Below are 21,447 nucleotides of genomic sequence, written 5' to 3' on the forward strand. Positions count from 1 at the left end.
GTTTTGACAAGCATATCCACTAGAGCCCTTTGGTAAAGATGACATAACAGAGCATAGGATTCTAATGAGGGGCTACCAAAGTGCATTTATTTCAGTCCTATTTGCCCGTCAGATCCCATGTCACAAGCCTACCTTGTTGGCTTGTTGCAGTCGCTCTCACCCAAACCAAAACACACACACTCTCTCTTTCTCTCTCTATGCTCTTCCTCCCAGTGAAGACTTGTGCCTTGTGTTTTTTTGAATTAATCTGAAACGTATTTACAAAGATGAAAAATAACAGACACAACAACTTATAAAGGAGAGACTAATCCATCATCATTTTCCTCCTCTTGATAAACAAAGTGGGGGAGTTTTGTAAACATAAATAAAGAAATAAAGTAGGAAATGATTAAAGATATAATAATTTTTCACAAAATTACATACTTTCTTTGTTAAAGAATGAGCATTACTAATAACATTTTCTATAAACAAAATTAATTATAAGATTTGTAAGTTTTTTCAAAATCATGTGCTTTTTTAATTAAAGAATAAGTGTTGTTACTTGCTTTTACTTTTTATGATTTTTATTTTTTTTCTCTGATGACTGCTTTCATGATATCAAAGCTTATCAAGAGAGAATAAAAAAAGATTTGAAAAGTCTCATGTTTTATTGATGTGGATAAAAATTAAAAAGAGCCATTAAAGAATCTCTCAATTTTCACTCTTATTTTCTTTTTAAATTCTTATTATCTTGGTCCTCCTCGTGAGCTTGCATGCTCGGAATTGCCAATGCTTGTATTGGGCACATATATGACATGGCATGATGAATGATAGTCTCAACTGCTTCCAAATGCTTCTATTTTTACACATTGATTAAGAATAAAATCTTTATATTAATAACAAGATTTGATTCACAACTTTATAGGTTGTAAGTTAAATTCTTACTAGTTGAATTAATATTTATGAGTGATATGTTTTAATTTTTATTTTCATTTTGAGGGCCATGGGCAACATTCCCTCCATCTTTAAATGCAGGGGAAATGAAAAAAAAAAGTTTAAAATATATAAATGATAATTAAGTACAGTAAAATGTGATAATTATTATTTAATCCCTAAAAATTTGTGTGTCACTTTGATTTATGGCGAAATAACATATTTGCCCCATGTGACTATGATATGTTGGAAAATGTCTACTTTGATTGAGTTATTGATTAAAATGGAATAAGGAATGACTAAGTCCTTTATACAAATTTGTTTATCATATGTAATGAAAATAATCACTTTTAGAAAGAAACTAGTTATTTTATAATCCTTTTAATAGTTGCATTTGATTGATAAATAAGTTTACAAAAAAGTAGTCATTTTTTATTTCGTTTTAGTCAATAACTCAATTAAAATAATTGTTTTTCAATGTATGATAGACACTTAGGGTAAACATGTCATTTCATTAAAAATTAAAATGCCAAACAAGTTCCTAGGGACTGAATAAAAATTATCAAATTTCTTGATTCTTAATTACTATTATTTCCATATTTAAGGTTCTTGTTTTGTCATTTTCACAAAAAAAAATCATAAAAAGTTGAAGAAGAGTGCGTAATGGTTAATTGTTGATGCCTTAATGGGTTCTCACGTGTTCCTCCGTTGTGATGGGTCATGACCCATGTTTTTAACATCTGTTGTCACAGCCTCACATTGCTCCTCAAAGGTCTGTTCAGTTAACATTGGGCTTTAAAAATCTCAACAAAAAGAATATTGCCCAATTCAATCTCTTTTAGACTTCTCTCAATGGTGATTCTTAATTTGGGCATGATAAGGAAATAAGTTAAGAAATAAGTTTTTTTATTAAGGGGGAAATTCACTTTTAGGTCGAAATTTTAATTTAATTTAAAATTTTAGCGGATCATTGATCTTAATGATGATAATATAATATTACATAATTATCCTTTCTCAAAAAATGCTTTATGCCAGATTTTAGAACATCAGTTACGTTGCAAATTATTTTTTAGATAGTCAATAATAAGTTGCTGAAGAAAAATGTCAAATCTTAGCAACAATAACAATGGGATGATCCCTTTTCTCTTAAAACCCTAACCAAACATATAGTAAAACTTCTAACTCAGCCCTTTTTTATAATTTTTAACCAAATTAAAGTGCTTGGATTCATGATTACTTATAATTAATTCTCCTTTCTATACCTTGGTGATATATATTGCTTCCAGCTTTCAAGCTCTTCATAAAATATAATTTCCTTTGTGATTGACATGTGTAATTTTGCTCTGGCATCTTACAATGTTTCATTTTCTTCAATCACATGAAAAAATTTCTTATTTGTCTCATTGTAATATCGGACAACGTTTTTCATAAAGCTTTAAAGAAAATCTTCCACGTGCTCCCTTGTTTCTATATGTAACAAAAAAATGTATTACATAATTTAAGAAAAATTGGTTAACTATAATAATTATATCTAAAAATAAAATTGGACTAAAATACTTAGTAATCAACATAACCGTGCATTAATTATTTTTTGTTAACGTAAATTATAAAAAGTGATTTAAGAAATATATAATAAATATTTTTTGAAATGTGTAATTTTGCTTTAAAAAAATACAAGTAAAAAGTCATAGTTTTTCTAATAATAAAAAAAAAGGGAGTGTTTTATTTGCAAGTCACATTGAACTCTTTAATGGGTGATTGGCTTGATGAGTTTGAGCTCCATTAGTTTATTAATCTGATCAATGCACGTTTAATTTCTATGTATAAGCCTCTCTATTTTCATGCATTTTATCCTCAAAATGAATGATGATTTGACTATTTCCTTGGACACTTCCTTTTTTGTGTGCTTGAATAATTGACATTATTAGAAACAAATTCCAAATAGAAAAATTATTTATTTCATGAGTCTCATTTACATGTTAAAATTTTATATTTTTACACATAGTTAGAATATGTAAGTAATCAACTTTTTTTATTCGGGACATATGTGTAATTCTCCCTAGATAATTTGCTCTACAATTAATCTTGATTTCTTTTATTTTCTTCACTGTTTCAATCCGGTATATGAGGGTTATTTCTTGGCTCTTCATTCACATGCAAAATTCTACCATTAATCATTTCTTCATTCTCTCATTGAGTTATGAGTAATGAGTTTCGTTATTTGCATGTATCAAGATAAATCAAAAGTTAACATCATGCAAACGGCGTCTCTTATGATAATTAGCGTATTGAAAATGGTAACTTTTAAATTAAAATGCCCTCTTGTCTCAAGAAATGTTCCAATTGCATGACTTTTCGGTCTATTATAAGAATATATCAATGTGATCTTTCTAGATAACAAGAGACACAAACAATGCATAGAAGAGAGGATTAAGATAAGACATGAATAATGCAGCCACAAGAATTTATATGCGGTAGATCGGGGGAAAATGACTTCTATGCTGGCAAGAATAGGAAAGATAGCTACGTGGGATAAAATTAAAAGGTGAGCATAAAAGAGAGGAGATAATTTCGAATGTTGGAGAAAAAAACAATGACACAAAGGACAAGACAGGAAATTTTTTAGAAAAGGTTGTGAGTAGTGAAAATAGGGAAAATGCACTTGAGATTGCCATTAATTATTTTTTTTTTCTTTCATTCAGTCATCTCAAGTCTTTGACTTAAACTAATCTGGTTAGTAGCTTGTGGGCACTTCTTCAGAGGAATATCTTCTAAAAAAATTTAATGATTGCCACATATTCAAAACTTGAACTTGAGAGCTCTAATTAAGATGGATAAATCTCTTCTAGCCATTTGATCCAAGCTCCCTGATATAGATTGCCATGAATTATCATAATTGACTTGGCCAAAAAAAAAAAAACAAAAGGACTATCATAATAGAAAGAGCTACCGCATGGACCTGATGGGGAGTATTCAGATGGTAAAGCAGCTCCATGAAACACATGTTGATTTAATTTACTTGTTTGCTCAATGAAAATAAAGAAGCAGCCTCAAACTAGAAGATGGATAAGAGGGAGACAAAAGATAATGACAGTAGATTCATTCTTTGAATCGCAATTTGAATAGCTATAGAATTTACACCCACCACACTTCTTAAGTATGCTCTTTTGATCCGCCAATATCTGAAAGAAGTAACTAATATAAGTTAACTTTACCACCCGCATCCAAGAGAATAACCTGAACCAATCACACAATTAAAAGTGTGATCTATATCGGATTTATATTTTGATAGACTGAGAGAGAGAGAGAGAGAGAGAGAGCCCAAAACGGAGAGGTGCAAGTGGCACATCTTTCTGACATCTGATGACCTATAGTGAAACTTAGTAGCATAGCAAAATAGATATGAAACAATTTAATATGCAACACCACCTCCACAATCTGTATAGCATCAGCACCCACCAACTTGGCGCACTTCGTCTTACAAGTATTGTTCATGTATTCTGGCACGGTTCTCTTCCCACCATAATCTAGCATGCATCTCCCCAAACTTTTCTCGGCTGCACATCACATGGAAAAACAATCAGCTTATCACTTTCGATATAGCTCTGTATCAAAAAGTAACCACGCACAACAATGAGCACAAACGTGCATCTATCTCCATGCCATCGTTACGCGCATGCTCACACGCCATAAGACTCATTAATTAGGGGAAGCACCTTTACTGAGTACTGATAATGACAGACAAACCAGAATATATATATATATATATATAATTACAGATCAGAGTAGCAGTTTGAAAATAGAATTTTGAGTGTTAGTAAACAATAAAGGAAAGAAGAGAAATTAGAATTTTGAGCTTAAGGTCACTTTATGCGGTAGGTTGAGGTTGGTGTGAATTATGCTAAGTAGTATTCTGGCCCGCGTCATTGGCCTCCCTAGGTTCATCTGAGAGAGTTAAATGTTTAAAATCCCGTAATCAGAAAATCCTTAGGTATAGTCAATGACTAGGATAGTTGGATGATCTTCCTCCTCGGCTTTCTCTTGAGCAGCTAATGATGCTGGGATTTCAATCCAATCGAGGATACAGATGGTTAACCACCTCAATGTTCTTTTGAAATCCAAAAAATGTTTGTAGGTTCATGCCGTGAAATCCTCAAACCTCCAAAGCACTGACAGTTAAAGGATGACGCCTCACTGTGTCTAATGAATATCCAGCTCATCAAACATGAGACACGACAATTCAAGATACATCTAAAAACTATATATTGTGGTTTCTTGGTATTTATATCATATTATGTCCTGTATCCGGTAAGTGCTTCACAGTATCAAACTCAACCAGTTGCAAGTGTAGTTGCTGCAAGCTAGCACGGATGTACTTATTTTACCTATCAAGTAGCAACTATTTTTCTAACAGGATAGCCTGAATGTTAAAAACCACTACAGCATAGCCAGGAAGGGCATATGTCCGGCCAAAAATTTGAGCGTAAGGTTACCTGAATCTGACTCTTCTGAGCTCCCTTTTGCCACCCGGCAATGCTCTGATGGTAATATAAACCCCAGGTTCATCCTGCTCAACCCATTCAGTCTCAAGATCGCTAGCATTGCTGATTGAAAGATCCCCGGAGCGATCAGCTTCTCTGGATGAGCTACTTCTCATGGAGGCGTCCATTGATGATATTTCTGTCTTGGCTGCGCTAATGGTGGAAACTTTAGGAGTTGAGTTCATGCCATTAGAGTCATAGTGATGCCGGGATTGCATTGACTGATGATCAAAGGAATCAGAGGATGAGTATCCCATTCCCATCCCTGCAGGACGGTACAAGTTACGAGGTAACCTTTCCCTAGTTAGTGGAGGTGTTACTGGGCTGTCTTCTGCTGATTCAATCTTTGAGCTCTGCTTTTAACACAGGGAAATAGAGCAGATTAAAAAAGTAAACATGGGGAATGGATAAATCTTTTGCCTCCTTTTCTTTTAAAGATCAGGTAATGAATAATAACAATTGATGACACCAGCAAAACGACTGACATTTGAAAGACGATGACTAAAACTAGCGTCGCTACAGTGCACTAGAACAAAAAGGTAATCCCAAGAAAAGTCAGTTAACTCCAACTAAAATAAATATAAATAATTTATGTTCTTCATTTCTAAGTGATTTTTTCGTTCCTCAAATAATTTTTTGTTAAACATAATATTCTTTGAAGAAAAGAATGACAAAACCCCATTGAATAATATTTTTATATATAAATTTGATAAGTCAATATTTCAATTTTCATTATTTTAATTGAATTATTCTATTTCATTAGTTGATAATATTTTTTAGAATATAAATTTACAATCATATCTGTACATAAAATATTGAAAAGTTAATCATTTTTATATAATCATATAACTTTCCGTTTTCTTGTCAATGAAGCTACTCTGCTTTCACATGTCGAAAGAGGGGGCAAAAACACTACTCTGCTTTCAATCTTCCATACATGCATGCACCTTCTTGTAACTAAGTTGTCCATTATTGATTATTTAATGCCTAAGAGGTGCGTTGAATTGAATTTCAGAGCTTACCTCATCTTCGGATCTTGGTGGCGTTGGAAGAGGGAAAGCTTGGCGGTTAAACCTTCGAACGTTGTAAAGTTCCATAACTTTGTCATAGTTCTCCGCCCACCATCTTTGAGCTTGCCATTTGTTAAACATCTCGCGGCTGTAAATTGAAAATAAAGCAAAATTTAGTCCCAGTTCCTTTGTGCTGACGACTGTATAAATCATACATGAGAATACTTCACCAATGCGCATAACAACTGTGGGACCGTAACATTCAAACAGTGATAAATTCATCATGAGTAGAACTGCATGTTTTATAGCTAATTTTTTTGAGGCTTGGATCCATAATTGAACAAAGCTTTATGTAAAATAAATTAAAATACAGATCCATGAAGTGATAGTAGACGAAATAAGGAGATAAATAATCATGTAATAATGGACCCCACTTCTAACATGTGGATTCCAATAGGCCATCAAGTATTCTCAGCATTGGGTGGTTTCCTAATCGTCCTTGTCATCCCTATTTCTTTATGTTGTGTGGGATGTTGGGTAGGGCGGTGGAACAATAATTGTCTCGTGTTAAAGTTAATCAAGAATTCTAGCGTGACTAGAGCTTGAAACCTTCCAGCCAATTCCACCATTACCATTACTATTGTTATTGTCATGTTTTTTTATTAGGATTGACCAAACAGTTAATTTCTTGTGGTTCGTGACACTGTTTTCAATTATGGGAGGGCACTCAATCGATAGTCGATACTTTTTGACAAAGAATACTCAAAATGAATAATTAAAGGCAAAACCGGTCATTCGGTGGACGGAATAAAGTAGATCCAATCATCCAAGAGACCAAGGCCAACATTGACCTTACATTGGGGTTTGTCTCCGCAATTGAAAACAAGTGGGTCCAAGTTTAATGTGTCAACTACATCTCTAAACGCACCTAAACATGCAATGATATGGCTGGTTGAAGTAGTTCTAATTTTATCCTTGTGATATCATTCCACACCTTAAATTTCCGAACTAAATTCAGAGGGGAAAAATAAAAGAATACAGACGCACAGACTCCACCAAAACCATATGTGTTGAGATTGCATCACAATTCACTAAGTAGGGCCAGCACAACAACATGCACTCAATTCCTTTGAGCTTTTAATATTCTATACAATAACAAAAGAAAATTAAGAAGGGCCAAAACTTTATAACCTATGTTATGTCTATCTTTTGTGGCTGGCCGTCTCGTAGAGTTTCACATTTTGTCCTGTATAAAGATATTTGGAGAAAATGGGGGCATTCCGCAGCATATTGCTGATTAAAAAGACAAAATTGCCATCAGAGGAAGACAAAGTCACCAAGAATCAGGCACGAAGAAATTTAAAAACAGAAGGGGTTTCATCCGACCAAACGACACACTCTGGTTAAAAGTTTGCCAACACAATCAACACTGACCCACCTCCACTAACAAAGCCCCAATAAGTTCTCCTTTTGGGACCTGTTTTGGATTGCTTTTGGCAATGGCGTGAAAATACTGGGGAACGTGGTCCCCACAGCTAAATTCTTTCAATTTCATATTTCCGCAGGAGTCATATCATTGATGATGTTGATGGGATTCCTATTTCGACTCCGGATCCTTCAACAGGTTATGCGTGGTGAGCGATGAGCATCATGGTCATGGCTATTATAAATGAGTGCTAAGGGCCTAATGACCCAATGGCATCAATACACCTCTTGGAAAGAAGAGGTTGCAGTTTTGAACTCCATGGTAAGCAGATCAAAGGTTTAAAAAATGAGCAAGCTCAAATTCAACACCCAAGGCACAAAAAAAAAAAAAAAACACTTAAAATGTTAAAATGCCTTAAGTTCTACACTTGATACACTGCGCTAGCAGCAACATTGTCCCCTAGCAGTGGGGTGTTGTGGGTTTGATCCCACAAGGCTTTTTGAACCCCTTCCATTTTTCTTGGGGGAAAAAAAATCAAGTTATGAGAATTTGAATATATTTTTAAAACACCAAATGCGAGATTTATTTGCTGTATGATCATTACTTGTATTCACCATATCACAAAGACATGCTTTAATTGCAAATGATTAATTTCCACTAAGTCTTGAATTGCGAAATTCCTCTTATAACATTAAAATACTATGTTTTTTACAATTATAATCATATCCAAAATTAAACCATGAAAGCCAAAAAAATCCTAAATATTATGTCTACATTATGACCAAATAAAGCCTTTTCTGTAAAACAAATGTAAATATAAATTTATTGATGTATATTATTTTCCAAAAGAAACGGAGACAAATGTATTTTCTGAACCATTTTCTTGTTGGAAAACCTTCACTTCCCAATTTAAATAAATCACTTGAACCCTTTACTCCTTCCACACACACACACATTTTAAATTGTGCCTCCACAATGACTATTTGATTTGGATATGTTAATAAATAAGTACTATTCATGAATAAAGGAGCATTATTATTATAAAAGTCATGCTTTATTATGACTTGATTTTGTGTGTTACATAAAATTTGAGATAAGTTCTTTGGCCCAAAAACAAAAATAAAAAATTCTAACATAAGTCCCACTCAAAAAAAAGTCTGAGATAAGTTGTTTTGTTTATAATTTATAAGTAATTGACTTATTCATAATATAGTGAGTAAATGTGATATTATATGTATAAGATGTGATATAAAAAGAATATTTAAATACATTTTTTTAAGTATCTATTACCATATCCCTCTTTTAAAAATATTACAAGTATGTTTTTGTACATTTTATTATTATATGATATGATTCATTTGAAAATCTACATTCCATTTTCATTAAAATATAATGATAGATTGTACCATAAAAACATAATGATATTTGGTAGATAACCTAGTTAATTTTATCTCAATGTTATACTTAAAAAATTCCAATATGTAAAATGAAAACGAAGAATTAAAAAAAATAAAAAAAGAACCCATGCACTTTGCTAGTGCCCGATAAACGACGGGGGACAAATTGACAGTCCACCGCAGCAAAGCCCTCAGTGTCATAATCACGAGCCAGAGGCTCCAGGTCCCATCTTGACCAACACTGTAAATGTAGGGCACAGACGCCGTCTGATCAGACCTCAGCGACATCGAAAAGAACCACCACGCGACGGTTCGCGCCTGCCTGATTGCAAACAGGAACAGATAAAAGAAGAACTGGAGGCGTACGTACCTGAATCGTATTCGCTTCAGATCATTCCCGCCACGCGGAAGTGAAACAAATGTGATCAGAACGCCGGGCTCCACCTGCGCCACCCACTCTTTGGGTTCGTTCTCTTCCACGAACAACACCACCGGGTCCACTCGCCGTCCACTGGACGAATTCGGCGTCCCTTCTCCACTAGAAATCCCCTTGAGCCTCGCTTCCATCTCCTTCCCCCATGTCCTCGTCGTCGTCGAGCTCGAGCTCCCTGTTCTCCGGTACGACCACCGGAATCGGTCTGAATCCGTATCTGACTCGATATTGCTCCTGAGTCGAGTCTGCGTGGGCGGCCCCGTGCACGGGCTGCAATGCTTGTACGCGCCCGATGCTTTCAACGCCATATCCTTTAGCTAAAAATGTCCATTCAAGAACAGTTAAACAGAAGCAGATATTTAACGAATAAGACAAATATTGTGGGACTTTAGCGATCGCATAAAGTTACGGTTACGGGTTCGTACCTGAGAAGTAAGAGACTTGATGGCTTGGTTTTTAGAATCGGAATCATCGGGCTGACTCAGCGAGTCATTTCCCGGTTTCTTGGGACGAGCTATGCACGTAAGCATTTTCCGGTTCTGTCCAACTAATCCAATTCGCGAATCTGTGCAGAATGAAATGCCAGAAGAGAGCACAATTGGGGATTAATTCATATTCGATGCTGTAACTAAGACTAGAGTTGATCGACATTGCAATATCAGAGAGAGAATAAGTACCTGGACCTGGATTTGCGAAACCTGATGAGATAGACAGGGAGATAAAAGAGAATAGGAGACTGACGGTACTTGGATGTTAAAGCGCGCGAGAATTAAGGCAGTAACTAGACTTGATTGTGTGAATTTGGTAGGTGTAAGCGTGCTCTGCTTTGCTTTGTAATGGCTATAATGGAATGGGGGAAGGAGGAGTGACATTTTCATTTCAGTGTCTGGGGCTGTACTTCATGCTTTATTCTCTTACCTGTTACCGGAAGTTAACCGGGAATAGGCCTTCGCGCTTCATGTGTTCTTTCAACTCTTCAACCTTCCGATGCTTGCTCTATAAGGGGCAGGTCGTCATGATCAATAATCGATCCAGGACACGTTAGCCGGGCCAGTATTACGGCCTGATATTGAGCAACCAGGGCCTGATCAAATCTTTACAAATCTTTTTCTAGGCTTTGCAATTTGATCTCAAAAAGAACACTCCTAAACTTGGACTTGGACGTAACATTTTGGATCTTTTTTAAGCTTACATGACTTAGGCTATGTTTGGATAAAATCTTCACAGAGGTTTGGGCTAGCCAAACCTTAATTAGGATGTTAAAAACTCTTTGAAAAGAAAAAAATTACGTTTGGATAGAAAAAAGTTCTAATGAACTTATGGACTAAACATGGCGTTGGCAGCGAAGCCACTTTTTCTAGCTTCTGGCGTTGGGCTTTTGCGATTAGTGGGAATATTGAATATTTAAATAACAATTATTTTTTTGTTACCCTTTTTCTCTCCTCCATGTGGTGCTTGCACAAACTAGACTTAGACACGTGCATAAAAATCAATAATTTATCTTTTCATGGTCTTTTAGGTTCTCAACTCCCAGGATAAAAGAAAAAACAAGAAGAAGAAAAATACATATGAAAAAATTTTTAATTTACAGCTGGAGAAAAATACGTAGAAGAATATTAATATTAAATTATGTTATTCTTAATTTAAATTTAAAGTTTGCGAAAAACACATATAATAAAAATTCAATTGTATTATTTTTAATTTAATAATATTCAAATTTTACTAATTTTATATTCAATGCATTTTATATTTGTAATTACTTTTTTTAAAATTTTTATTTTAAGTTTAATATTTTTTCTTAAAAATATTAAATTTGTTATAAAAATATATACAAGAAAGTTTATATTCATTTTTGTCATTATATATCTTAACTGACTTTGAAATTAAATCATCCAAACAAATTTTAGTTTGTTAAACTGACTTCTTAACAAAAGATATTTAAACATAAATTACGTTAAAGTCATAGACTTTTTTCTTAACTTCAATTTGCTAACCTCAGTTGATTCTAACCTTAGTTATAAATTTTTTTAATTCAAACACACACTTACTTTCTTGTTTGTTATTTGGACGCAGCTACTAAACTAAAACACCACTCCTTACCTGCTGCTGTGTCTTTGTGGTTCTGTGGTCATATTGAAACTCCAAAGGCGCGGGTTCGATTGCAGGTATTCACTCTTCATCCAAACCCTAAAACACCACTCCTTTTTCTTCCCCCGCCCAAAATAATGTTCATTTTTTTATTTCACACTCCAACTTGGGATTCTATTAAGATGGACCAATTCTCTAATCAATGGATCCAACCATCCAATGGTATATACTATGGATATATCCGTTTATCGGGGAAAAGAGGCAACATATACTCGTCTACACAGATTTTAAATTGTGGATATGAACCTTTTTTTCCAACACTTATCACTTAATGGGTTGATTATGTTTGGCTTCGTATTTTTAAGTTCACTTATTCTCCCTTATGATGCCCTATCTAATTCATCAGCCTTCATACAACAATAACAACAAGCTTTATTTTACTAAGTGTGGTCAGCTATATGAATTATATGATATCATTATGTTTTATCATTCATTAAGTTTTTAAGAATATTGTTAATTAAAAGGTTTTGCTCAACAATCTCAAAAAGTATTATATTTAGTCTTCCTCTACCATTCGTAACAATGCTCAAAGTTATATATTCCACTCTCCTAACACATATCTCTCGTGATCTTCTTTGTACATGTCTGAAATTACCTCAAATAATTTTCTATCATTTTTTCTTTAATAGGTGCCACACTCACTTTTTCTCATATTCGCTCATTTTGAATTTTATTTTTACATGTATATCCACACATTCATCTCAACATTTTCATCTCTGCTACTCCAACTTATTCTCTTGCTGTCTTATCAAAACCCAACATTTACTACCATATAAAATTGCTGGTCTTATATTAGTTCGATAAAATTTTCCTTTAAGCTTACTAAGTACCTTACAATAACAAATAACTCACTCAGTTTTTCTTCAATTAAACCATCTATTTGTATCCTATGTATAATATCTCCATCAATGTCCTCATTTTGTTGAATAATTGTTCATAAATATCTAAACTTTTTCACTTGAAATATGGTTTCATCACCCAATTTTACTTTCAAGTTATTATTCACTAACCTCTTATCAAAATTACAATGTAAATATTTATTTTACTCTTATTTAAATGAAAAACTTTTGACTCCAATGTCTTCCTCTATAACTCAAATTTACAATTTATCACTTCTCTTGTCTTTGTAATAAGAATTATATCATCTGTAAAAAGTATGCATTTAAAAATTTTCTCTTAAATATGCATTTAGGAATTCATCAGTCTTCATAATTACATGAAAATTAAATCGATGAGGAATAAATGTGAACAGGTAAAAATAAAAAATGTACATAATTGACTCGTAAATAAAATCACGCACACAGATGAGGGATAAATGTGAACAGGTAAAAATAAAAAATGTACATAATTGACTCGTAAATAAAATCACACGCACAGATGAGGGATAAATGTGAACAGGTAAAAATAAAAAATGTACATAATTGACTCGTAAATAAAATCACACACACACACAAACAAAATGCACGTGCCATTAGCATGCGTGCTTTTCTTCCACGTGTTCGCGTTTTAAATGATTAACAAAAATAAAAGTAATTTTAAGATAAAATTTATTTTTTAATATAAGTCAATTTTATACTAAGGTAACACGGTTAATGTATAAAAATCTAAGATACTGATGAACACAATAAAAAACGCAACAAACAAAATGAGAGCGCTGTGTGGTTGCAGAGAGTGGAATGATGCGTGCCTGTATGAAAAAGTCCCCCGAGGGGGAAGATTCACATGAGTTTTACAGACAAACAATAAGACAACTTACAAACAAGACAATATTTCCCAGACACATCAATTACATAGGACAAACAGAAAACACAGTAGCATACTACAAAAACACCATACTTGACAAAACAAGACGCAACTTAAAACTTGGGTTTATCAGCCCATACCACACCACTCCAATCTTGCATTAATAATATTAATATTAATATTAATTTCCCTAGATCCGGGCGCTTCTAAGTTCCAAGTTCCAGTTACCTCCAATTGCCGCCAACTAAGGTAATGGCACTCTGGTTCTGGTGGCTCGCGGCCAGCCACACAATCAAACAATCCATTTGATGTAACTACCTTCCCCTTTCCCTTTACCTATACTCCGCAGAATTGTCAGCCCTGCTTTTTATCATCACAGTTACGGCATCGTATTCTTGCGGTCTAATCTCTGTGAATTTTCTGCCGATGAAATATTTCAATCACACTATAATCGAACGGTTGTTTTGAGATTTTAACCACACATGTTGTTTCAACGTATTGATAATTTTACGTTGCTGGCGAAAAAAAAGACAAATTGCGAGACATATGCCCCGTGCTCGCCCAGGTACATGGCGTCACCCATCAGTTTTTCAGCCGTCGATTATTCGTGCACCGTTATTCCGTTAATGTAATAAAACATAAAAACAATCCTCCTCCTAAATTCACGCCTCATGAAGCAGGCTCCTTTTGCATGTGCCTTTTAATTTTGGATTTGATCGCCATAAATTTATTCTCAGATTTATTACTATTTTTCTCCGGACAGCACGCTGATTCTATATTCCACGTGTCAGCTAAGAACAATGTAGAAAGCCTGAAAATTCTGCCACGTGTCCAAATTAAGTTCCTTGCCTCTCTGTCACCCGCAGTAGCACCTGTGCGCGTCGGAGCCTCGACAAATAGGACCGCCTGTGCATGCTTTCCTTGTTTGTTTCAACCTCTCCTCGCCGGCTAACCATCCTCTCCGTTCAGTTTCACAGTTATGCCTGTGACGAGGAGTGGGGCTTGGCTCTAACCTGAGGCTTCATAAATCATATATATGTAATTATATATCTAGTTACCCGGACAGCTCAGAGCCCAACGCTCTGTAAACGGCCAATTTCAAACTGCCAGAGGTGCCAGGGCATTTCCAGCTTAATTTCTCTCGTTCCACGTTTAACCGCTTGTTTATATTCTGGTTCTTAGCCAGATCTTCATTGATGAGTGATATTAACTAGCAGAATATTTCGAGCTTCTTTCTTCTCGTTCACGTTTTGTTCTCCTTTTGGGGGGATCCTCGTCTTCTGGTTATTTCTAGAGTATTTTGGAATGTCATTTTTAAGACGCAGGAAAGCCTCCGTTAACTACACGCATCCTGATTCAGAGCATGAGTTTGACAAACTTGATGGTAAGGTGAAGGGGGAGAAAGAGATAGAGACAGTGAAGAGAAAGCGAAAAGACGACAAGATAAGAAATTGGTCGTGCGTGGATAGCTGTTGTTGGGTAATTGGGTGTATGTGTTCAACGTGGTGGTTTTTGCTGCTCTTGTACAATGCGATGCCGGCGTCATTTCCTCAATATGTGGCGGAGGCAATTGGAGTGCCCTTGCCGGACCCACCGGGCGTGAAATTGAGGAAGCAGGGTTTGACGGCGAAGCACCCTGTGGTGTTTGTGCCCGGCATTGTGACCAGTGGACTCGAACTCTGGGAGGGCCGTCACTGCGCGGAAGGATTGTTCAGGAAGAGGATGTGGGGCGGCGCGTTTGGAGGACTGTACAAGAGGTAATGCCCTTTTCTGATTTCTCATCTTACTTATGAGGGTGGCGTCTAAATGCGAAAAGCTAGATGTACTTCGTATTTCTTGATCGAAAGTAAAAAAGGAGCCGTTTACGCAAGAGATCAATCATTTATGTGTGGTGTTGTCTAAATTCTCAGTTATACTTAAAAGGAGCCGTTCACCAGATTTAGAATGAGAATTGCATTTATAAAGCAAACTTTCAGTTACTTAAATGACACTAGCCAGATGTTATCAACTACCAAAGTTTTCTCGCTATGAGAAAGAGAAGTGTCCCTGAAACCATTATTCTACGGAGAGCCAATGTCGAGAATTTTGACATCTGCTTTCGAACTGAAAAATCACAAACTGAGTTTAGTGCCTAAAAGGTTGAAGCTCTCCAGCCATAGAATCGTTGATAAATGAAGCTTCCTTTAATATTATTATTATTATTGGATGGCATGTCGCTTCAATCTATCAATGCCTTTTGGTAATACATGTTTGTAAGCTGTCAGTAAACAAAGAAGAGATGGTAGGAATTAATTGATGATTTTTTTTTTCCGGGGAAATGCTGAGCAGTGAACACTTGACCTTCCTATCCAGTGGATCCAAAATTTTCAGCCCATTTATATGAAATAAGTACGGCCTACTTGACAGAGAAATTGGACCTCATGGCTTGAAAATTGAGAGCCCTTTCAAGAGCAATTTCCCTTTTTCCTTTCCTTCCTGAAAGAATTTATTGTTACCTTACCTCTCAGTCATTTTTTGAATTATAATACTAGGTATTTCCTTGACTAAACATGTTAGGAATATAAAGTTATACCGATGAACTTTCATTTGGGAGTACTTAAAGTCATCATTCTAGTATTTGACTTCCAATCCCAGTTAGAGCCAAATCCAATAAAAAGAACTTTACAGTTATATTTTTGTATTCATTTGCTCATCATTTGGTAGAGATATTTGATATGCTGTACTTCATACAACTGATTGAGAAGCCAATTTATTTTTTCAGAAGCCCGTTGTCTGAAAGCGTTGGGGAGTATATTTGTATCTAACTGTATTTCTGTGGTGAATAAAATTTGCGTCAGTTTCCTTGGTTTCATCATTTTTTCGTGAAATCTATCAACAACGCTACATGTTTTTTTTTTTAATTTCTGTTTTTTTGCAGACCATTATGCTGGGTGGAGCACATGACCTTAGATAATGAAACAGGACTAGACCGTCCTGGCATAAGGGTGAGGCCTGTATCTGGACTAGTGGCAGCTGATTATTTTGCACCTGGTTATTTTGTTTGGGCTGTTCTAATTGCCAATTTAGCCCACATTGGTTATGAGGAGAAAAATATGTATATGGCCTCGTATGATTGGAGGATCTCGTTTCAAAATACAGAGGTAAATTACCTTTTTTGATCTATAAAGCTTTGAGTTTTCTTGTTGCATAAATGTGTAGTAAACCCTCAGATGAGCTTTTTAATTCCCTGCTTCATTTGAATAGATAAGAGACCAAACTTTGAGCAGGATGAAAAGTAATATAGAGCTCATGGTGGCTACAAATGGTGGTAACAAAGTGGTTGTCATTCCGCACTCAATGGGGGTTCTGTATTTTCTTCATTTTATGAAATGGGTTGAAGCACCAGCACCAATGGGTGGTGGGGGAGGTTCAGATTGGTGTGCAAGGCATGTAAAAGCAGTCATGAACATTGGAGGACCCTTTCTTGGTGTTCCAAAATCAGTTGCCGGACTTTTCTCCATAGAAGCCAGGGATATTGCTGTAGCCAGGTTCTTATTTTAACTCTGGACCACTATATCGTCATATCCTTTATTCAAACTTAATTGATAGGATTCTTTATATTGGAAATCAAAATTAGATTGGTGTTTCAACTGGTATGTATGAACTGTTCAAGAATTCCTATTAATGAGGAAAAACTAATTGCAATATGTTGGGTTTCTATCTTCTTATAATGAATAAGGACTGAAAAAAATTAAGAACCTCAAATTGTTTCTAGGCCAGTATATTGGACTTTAACCTATCCCTTTTGGTAAAATGAGTTGTTGAATACATTATTTGCCTAAGATGGCTACATCCTTAATCAAGTGTCTCTTTTAAATACCCTTAAATTGTTTCAAGTTGTCATTGACATCGCTTTAACAAGCATGATCATTAGACATTGACATCAATTTTGAAAGTACTTTAAAAACCAATAAACATCACGTCAAATGTCTCAGTTGCCAGGATGCCTATAATATATTCCTCTGTACTGAAATTCTAAAACAAGCATTGTTATTTTCCATCATGTTTCACACAATTAATGAGCTGCTATTCTGTATACAGGACAATTGCACCTGGTATTTTAGACAAGGATGTTTTTGGTCTTCAAACTTTGCAACATATAATGCAGATGACTCGAACATGGGATTCAACCATGTCAATGATACCAAAAGGCGGAGACGCCATATGGGGTGGCCTTGATTGGTCACCTGAAGGACAATATAACTGCAATACAAAGAAGCAGAAGAATAATGATACTCATCATGTATTTCAAAATGGGAAAGAGAGTTTTAAGCTCATGAAAAATGTGAATTACGGGAGACTTATATCGTTTGGGAAAGATGCAGCTGAGTTACATTCCTCCAGGCTTGAGAGGTTGGATTTTAGGGTAATGTTCCAATTCCAAATATATAAAAAGTTAGAATTTGTTTAGATTCTCTGTAGCTCAAGTTTTCTGTTTATTTTGTTTTTGTTTTTAACTGCACATTTTTTCATTATATGAATAATATAGTATTCAAAGTCGGTTTGCACATAAGCCAATAACTTCCTTGGTGCTCGTTTTCACAATGGCAGTTGTTATAGAACTTGAGATAATTAAACATGCTCAGATGTTGTCATAAGGGTTTGTTTCAAGTTAATCAGTACCATCACGTTGCTATTTTCTCATGCTTTTTATAATTAATGTCTTTCTTACTTGTGTAAAACTATAGAGTTTTCTGTTTGCATGTCAGAATTCAAGCATTTAAATGTAATGACAACACCTATCAAGGAGTACCCACTCCACAAATCAATGAAGAATCAGATCCAGATTAAGAGACATGACCATTGGCTCATGTTTGGAAAACTCTGGCGAATCAGCTGCATGCTTTATTTAAATTAATCACCATTTATTTTCATTCCTTTAGCAGCATATCACTCCGTGTATGTATCTTGTGTAATTTCAATATTGAAAATATACAGAGACCTCAATACTTTCAGTCACCTAGCATTTTCTAAGTTTAAATCATCTCAGTCATGCATGCAAAATGGTGACCTATCATTGAACCTCAAGTTCTGTTTCTAAGAAAAAAACTTCAATATTTTTCTCAAATTACTTTTCTGTCTGTCTCCTGATATTCCAAAAATGTGGGTAGATGCTCCCTGCAACTGCAAGCACTTGGCAATAATTGCTTTTATAAATAATTTAGTTTTCATATTTTCAATACTTGGTTGCAATTGACAGGTTAAACCTAAGGGCAGGAAGCCTGAAAACAAATCCAAATGCGCTATCTGGTCAGAATACCAGGAAATGGGAGTGGATGGGATCCATGCTGTGGCAGATTACAAAGCTTACACAGCTAGTTCAATTTTAGATCTACTTCATTATGTTGCTCCTAAGATGATGAAGCGTGGAGATGCTCATTTTTCACATGGGATTGCTGATAACTTGAATGATCCTAAATACAAACATTACAAATATTGGTCTAATCCCTTAGAAACAACGTGAGCTTCTCTACAGCTATCTTTGAAAGTTCGTAATGTTTTTATTTCTATTAGTGATGGATATTATTCTCAATCTTTCTTTTCTGCTGCTAAGACTACCAAATGCTCCAGATATGGAAATCTTCTCTATATACGGTGTGGGGATACCTACAGAGAGAGCATATGTCTACAAGTTAACTCCTCCATCTGAGTGCTACATACCTTTTCAGATTGACTCATCAGCAAATGATGAGGACTCTTGTCTAGAGGGTGGAGTTTATTCTGTTGATGGAGATGAAACTGTTCCACTTTTAAGTGCTGGTTTCATGTGTGCAAAAGGTTGGCGAGGAAGAACCCGTTTCAATCCTTCGGGGAGCCCTACTTACATAAGGGAGTATAAGCATGCCCCTCCAGCCAATCTTTTAGAGGGTAGGGGGACCCAGAGTGGTGCACATGTTGATATTTTGGGGAATTTTGCGGTTATTGAAGATGTTATTAAAGTAGCAGCAGGAGCCACTGGCAAGGACTTAAATGGAGATAGAGTGTACTCTGATATTTTCAAATGGTCCGAGAAGATAAACTTGAAGCTCTAGTTCACATGGTTAGTCTCCCTCTTCGTTATATTAGAATTTACTTCAACTTCTATGTTCTATTTAAAGTGAGATGGTTTATATGTTGAAAAAGGATAATATATTGACGGTTCTAAACTACTAGCATAGCTACTTCAAACCAAGCAAGCCTTCATTCTGACTGAATTTGAAATTTCCTTTATATTATGATCCATCTGTCAGTCTTTGGACAAAATATCTGGCTTTGCAGTGACATAAAGGACATTTAGTACTCCTCTGTATTTATACGAAATTGTTGGGTATGTTGCATGTAGCTTCGCTAAATTACTGTCTTATATGATTAATTTCAGGACCTGCTTGAATCCTGCTAGGTCCTACCATGTGCTGGGAGTTGAAGATTTTAGGGCTACGTGTGCTGGAGGGGTTGAGGATAATGGTGATGATGGTGATTATAAATGTGGCCTTCTTAGCTTCGGCAAGTCTGCATCTTATGAGCGTGGATCTGTTAAATGAAATCGTTTGTTTGTATGCAAATGTTAGGCCTCATAAGTTTGTGGCTTTTCCTGTGAAATTGATGTGGGTGATATTTTTTAAGATGAAACGTATAACCGTAGTGATTAATTTCAATTACTTGGCATAATGACTTGTAAATATATGCCCTTTAGTAAAAATAACTAGACACGTTTTGTTATATATTTATACGGAATTTGATAAATAAATTCATATCAATTTTTTTGGTTGAAATTTTTTTTTAGGTAAGTTGCATCTCAGGAGTTTACCAAGATCAGGATAATACCTTTGGATTTAATATGCGCTTACATAAGTATTTACAGATTGCTTATTAACAAGAGTTTCACATCGAGATTTGATGTTACAACTTTAAGTTATGAACTAAATTTATATCAATTACATTAACTTTTGTTAGTTAATATGAATTTTTATTATAGTTTTTGGTATAATAAAATTTGTGTAAAAATATATAATATAAGATGTATAGAAATCCACACTCATTTGAACCAATGAATTCACAGGAATTAATTAAAAGCACTTAAATTTGTCATTAATAATAAATATGTCAATGATTTGTGTTATTCTTCGACAGCTACCCTTAACATTTAATAAGGTATCATAACCAATGGTTTTTTAGCATATTTAAATTTGAATCATTAACTTAGCATTAATAAGAGTATTTTGATTGAAAAAAATGTAATGCAATAGACAAAATGGATAAATTTTTATATAAAGGAGTCGAAGATGGTGTGGTTTGGTTGGGATTTACTTACTACATTTTTCAAAATTGTTTAGTTTGAATTTGCAAAGATTCATGCCTGACTACCACAAGTTGATAATTTGATCGGGTGTAGTGTAGGTCAAGCATTGTAAATGAAAAAGATTGTTTTAAAAACTACTAATTCGATTTTGACGATCCTTGAATTTAAATCTTTGCATATAATTAACAAAAAAAAAAACAAACAAACAAACAAACTCACCAACTATTGCAAAGTACTATATTCAATCTATCTATAAGTAATGGATTTTAGTTAACTAAAAAGTTATGTTTTTAAAAAAATAAGTTGGGAGCCGTACTTAACAAATAGATTTTTTTGGCCAACGCACTTAACAAATAGATTAAGAACTTGTGTTTTATTTATAGTTTGTATAAAATTTAAGGTGAGGTGAAATATTCATTACTTATAAATAGTGGCTTTTTTGAACTTTTTATTCAGGGAGAATTATGTTGAACTCCCACATGAAAAAATGAATTATTATAAAGTTCATTACCAAATAAA

At 34.7% G+C, this 21,447-nt stretch overlaps 2 protein-coding genes across 5 annotated transcripts; one reads left to right on the forward strand and one right to left on the reverse strand.

Moving 5' to 3' along the window:
* Positions 1–3,987: 3,987 nt before the first annotated feature.
* Positions 3,988–10,625, reverse strand: LOC129307913 (protein Brevis radix-like 4). Of its 2 annotated transcripts, XM_054948866.1 has the most exons (7): positions 10,397–10,625; positions 10,145–10,284; positions 9,657–10,036; positions 6,476–6,611; positions 5,406–5,806; positions 4,342–4,469; positions 3,988–4,094 (listed from the first exon to the last, which is right to left on the reverse strand). In XM_054948866.1, exons 2-6 carry the CDS (start codon positions 10,247–10,249, stop codon positions 4,391–4,393), a joined length of 1,101 nt encoding a protein of 366 aa, XP_054804841.1. In that variant the 5' UTR covers positions 10,250–10,284; positions 10,397–10,625; the 3' UTR covers positions 3,988–4,094; positions 4,342–4,390. The 2 variants fall into 2 exon arrangements, with proteins under 2 accessions (XP_054804841.1, XP_054804840.1); XM_054948865.1 differs by having other exon boundaries at positions 3,988–4,469; positions 10,397–10,624.
* A 3,802-nt stretch (positions 10,626–14,427) lies between these two features.
* On the forward strand, positions 14,428–20,297 carry LOC129309969 (phospholipid:diacylglycerol acyltransferase 1-like). Of its 3 annotated transcripts, none has more exons than XM_054951769.1 (7): positions 14,430–15,367; positions 16,528–16,750; positions 16,854–17,137; positions 17,691–18,015; positions 18,850–19,109; positions 19,204–19,689; positions 20,029–20,297. In XM_054951769.1, exons 1-6 carry the CDS (start codon positions 14,916–14,918, stop codon positions 19,679–19,681), a joined length of 2,022 nt encoding a protein of 673 aa, XP_054807744.1. In that variant the 5' UTR covers positions 14,430–14,915; the 3' UTR covers positions 19,682–19,689; positions 20,029–20,297. The 3 variants fall into 3 exon arrangements, with proteins under 3 accessions (XP_054807745.1, XP_054807744.1, XP_054807743.1); XM_054951768.1 differs by having other exon boundaries at positions 14,435–15,367; positions 20,008–20,297; XM_054951770.1 differs by lacking the exon at positions 20,029–20,297 and having other exon boundaries at positions 14,428–15,367; positions 19,221–19,441.
* Positions 20,298–21,447: the final 1,150 nt, after the last annotated feature.

This window comes from Prosopis cineraria, unplaced genomic scaffold (genome assembly GCF_029017545.1).
Source record: "Prosopis cineraria cultivar Desert tree isolate PC_DT_omini unplaced genomic scaffold, ASM2901754v1 PC4, whole genome shotgun sequence".
NCBI lineage: Eukaryota > Viridiplantae > Streptophyta > Magnoliopsida > Fabales > Fabaceae > Prosopis > Prosopis cineraria.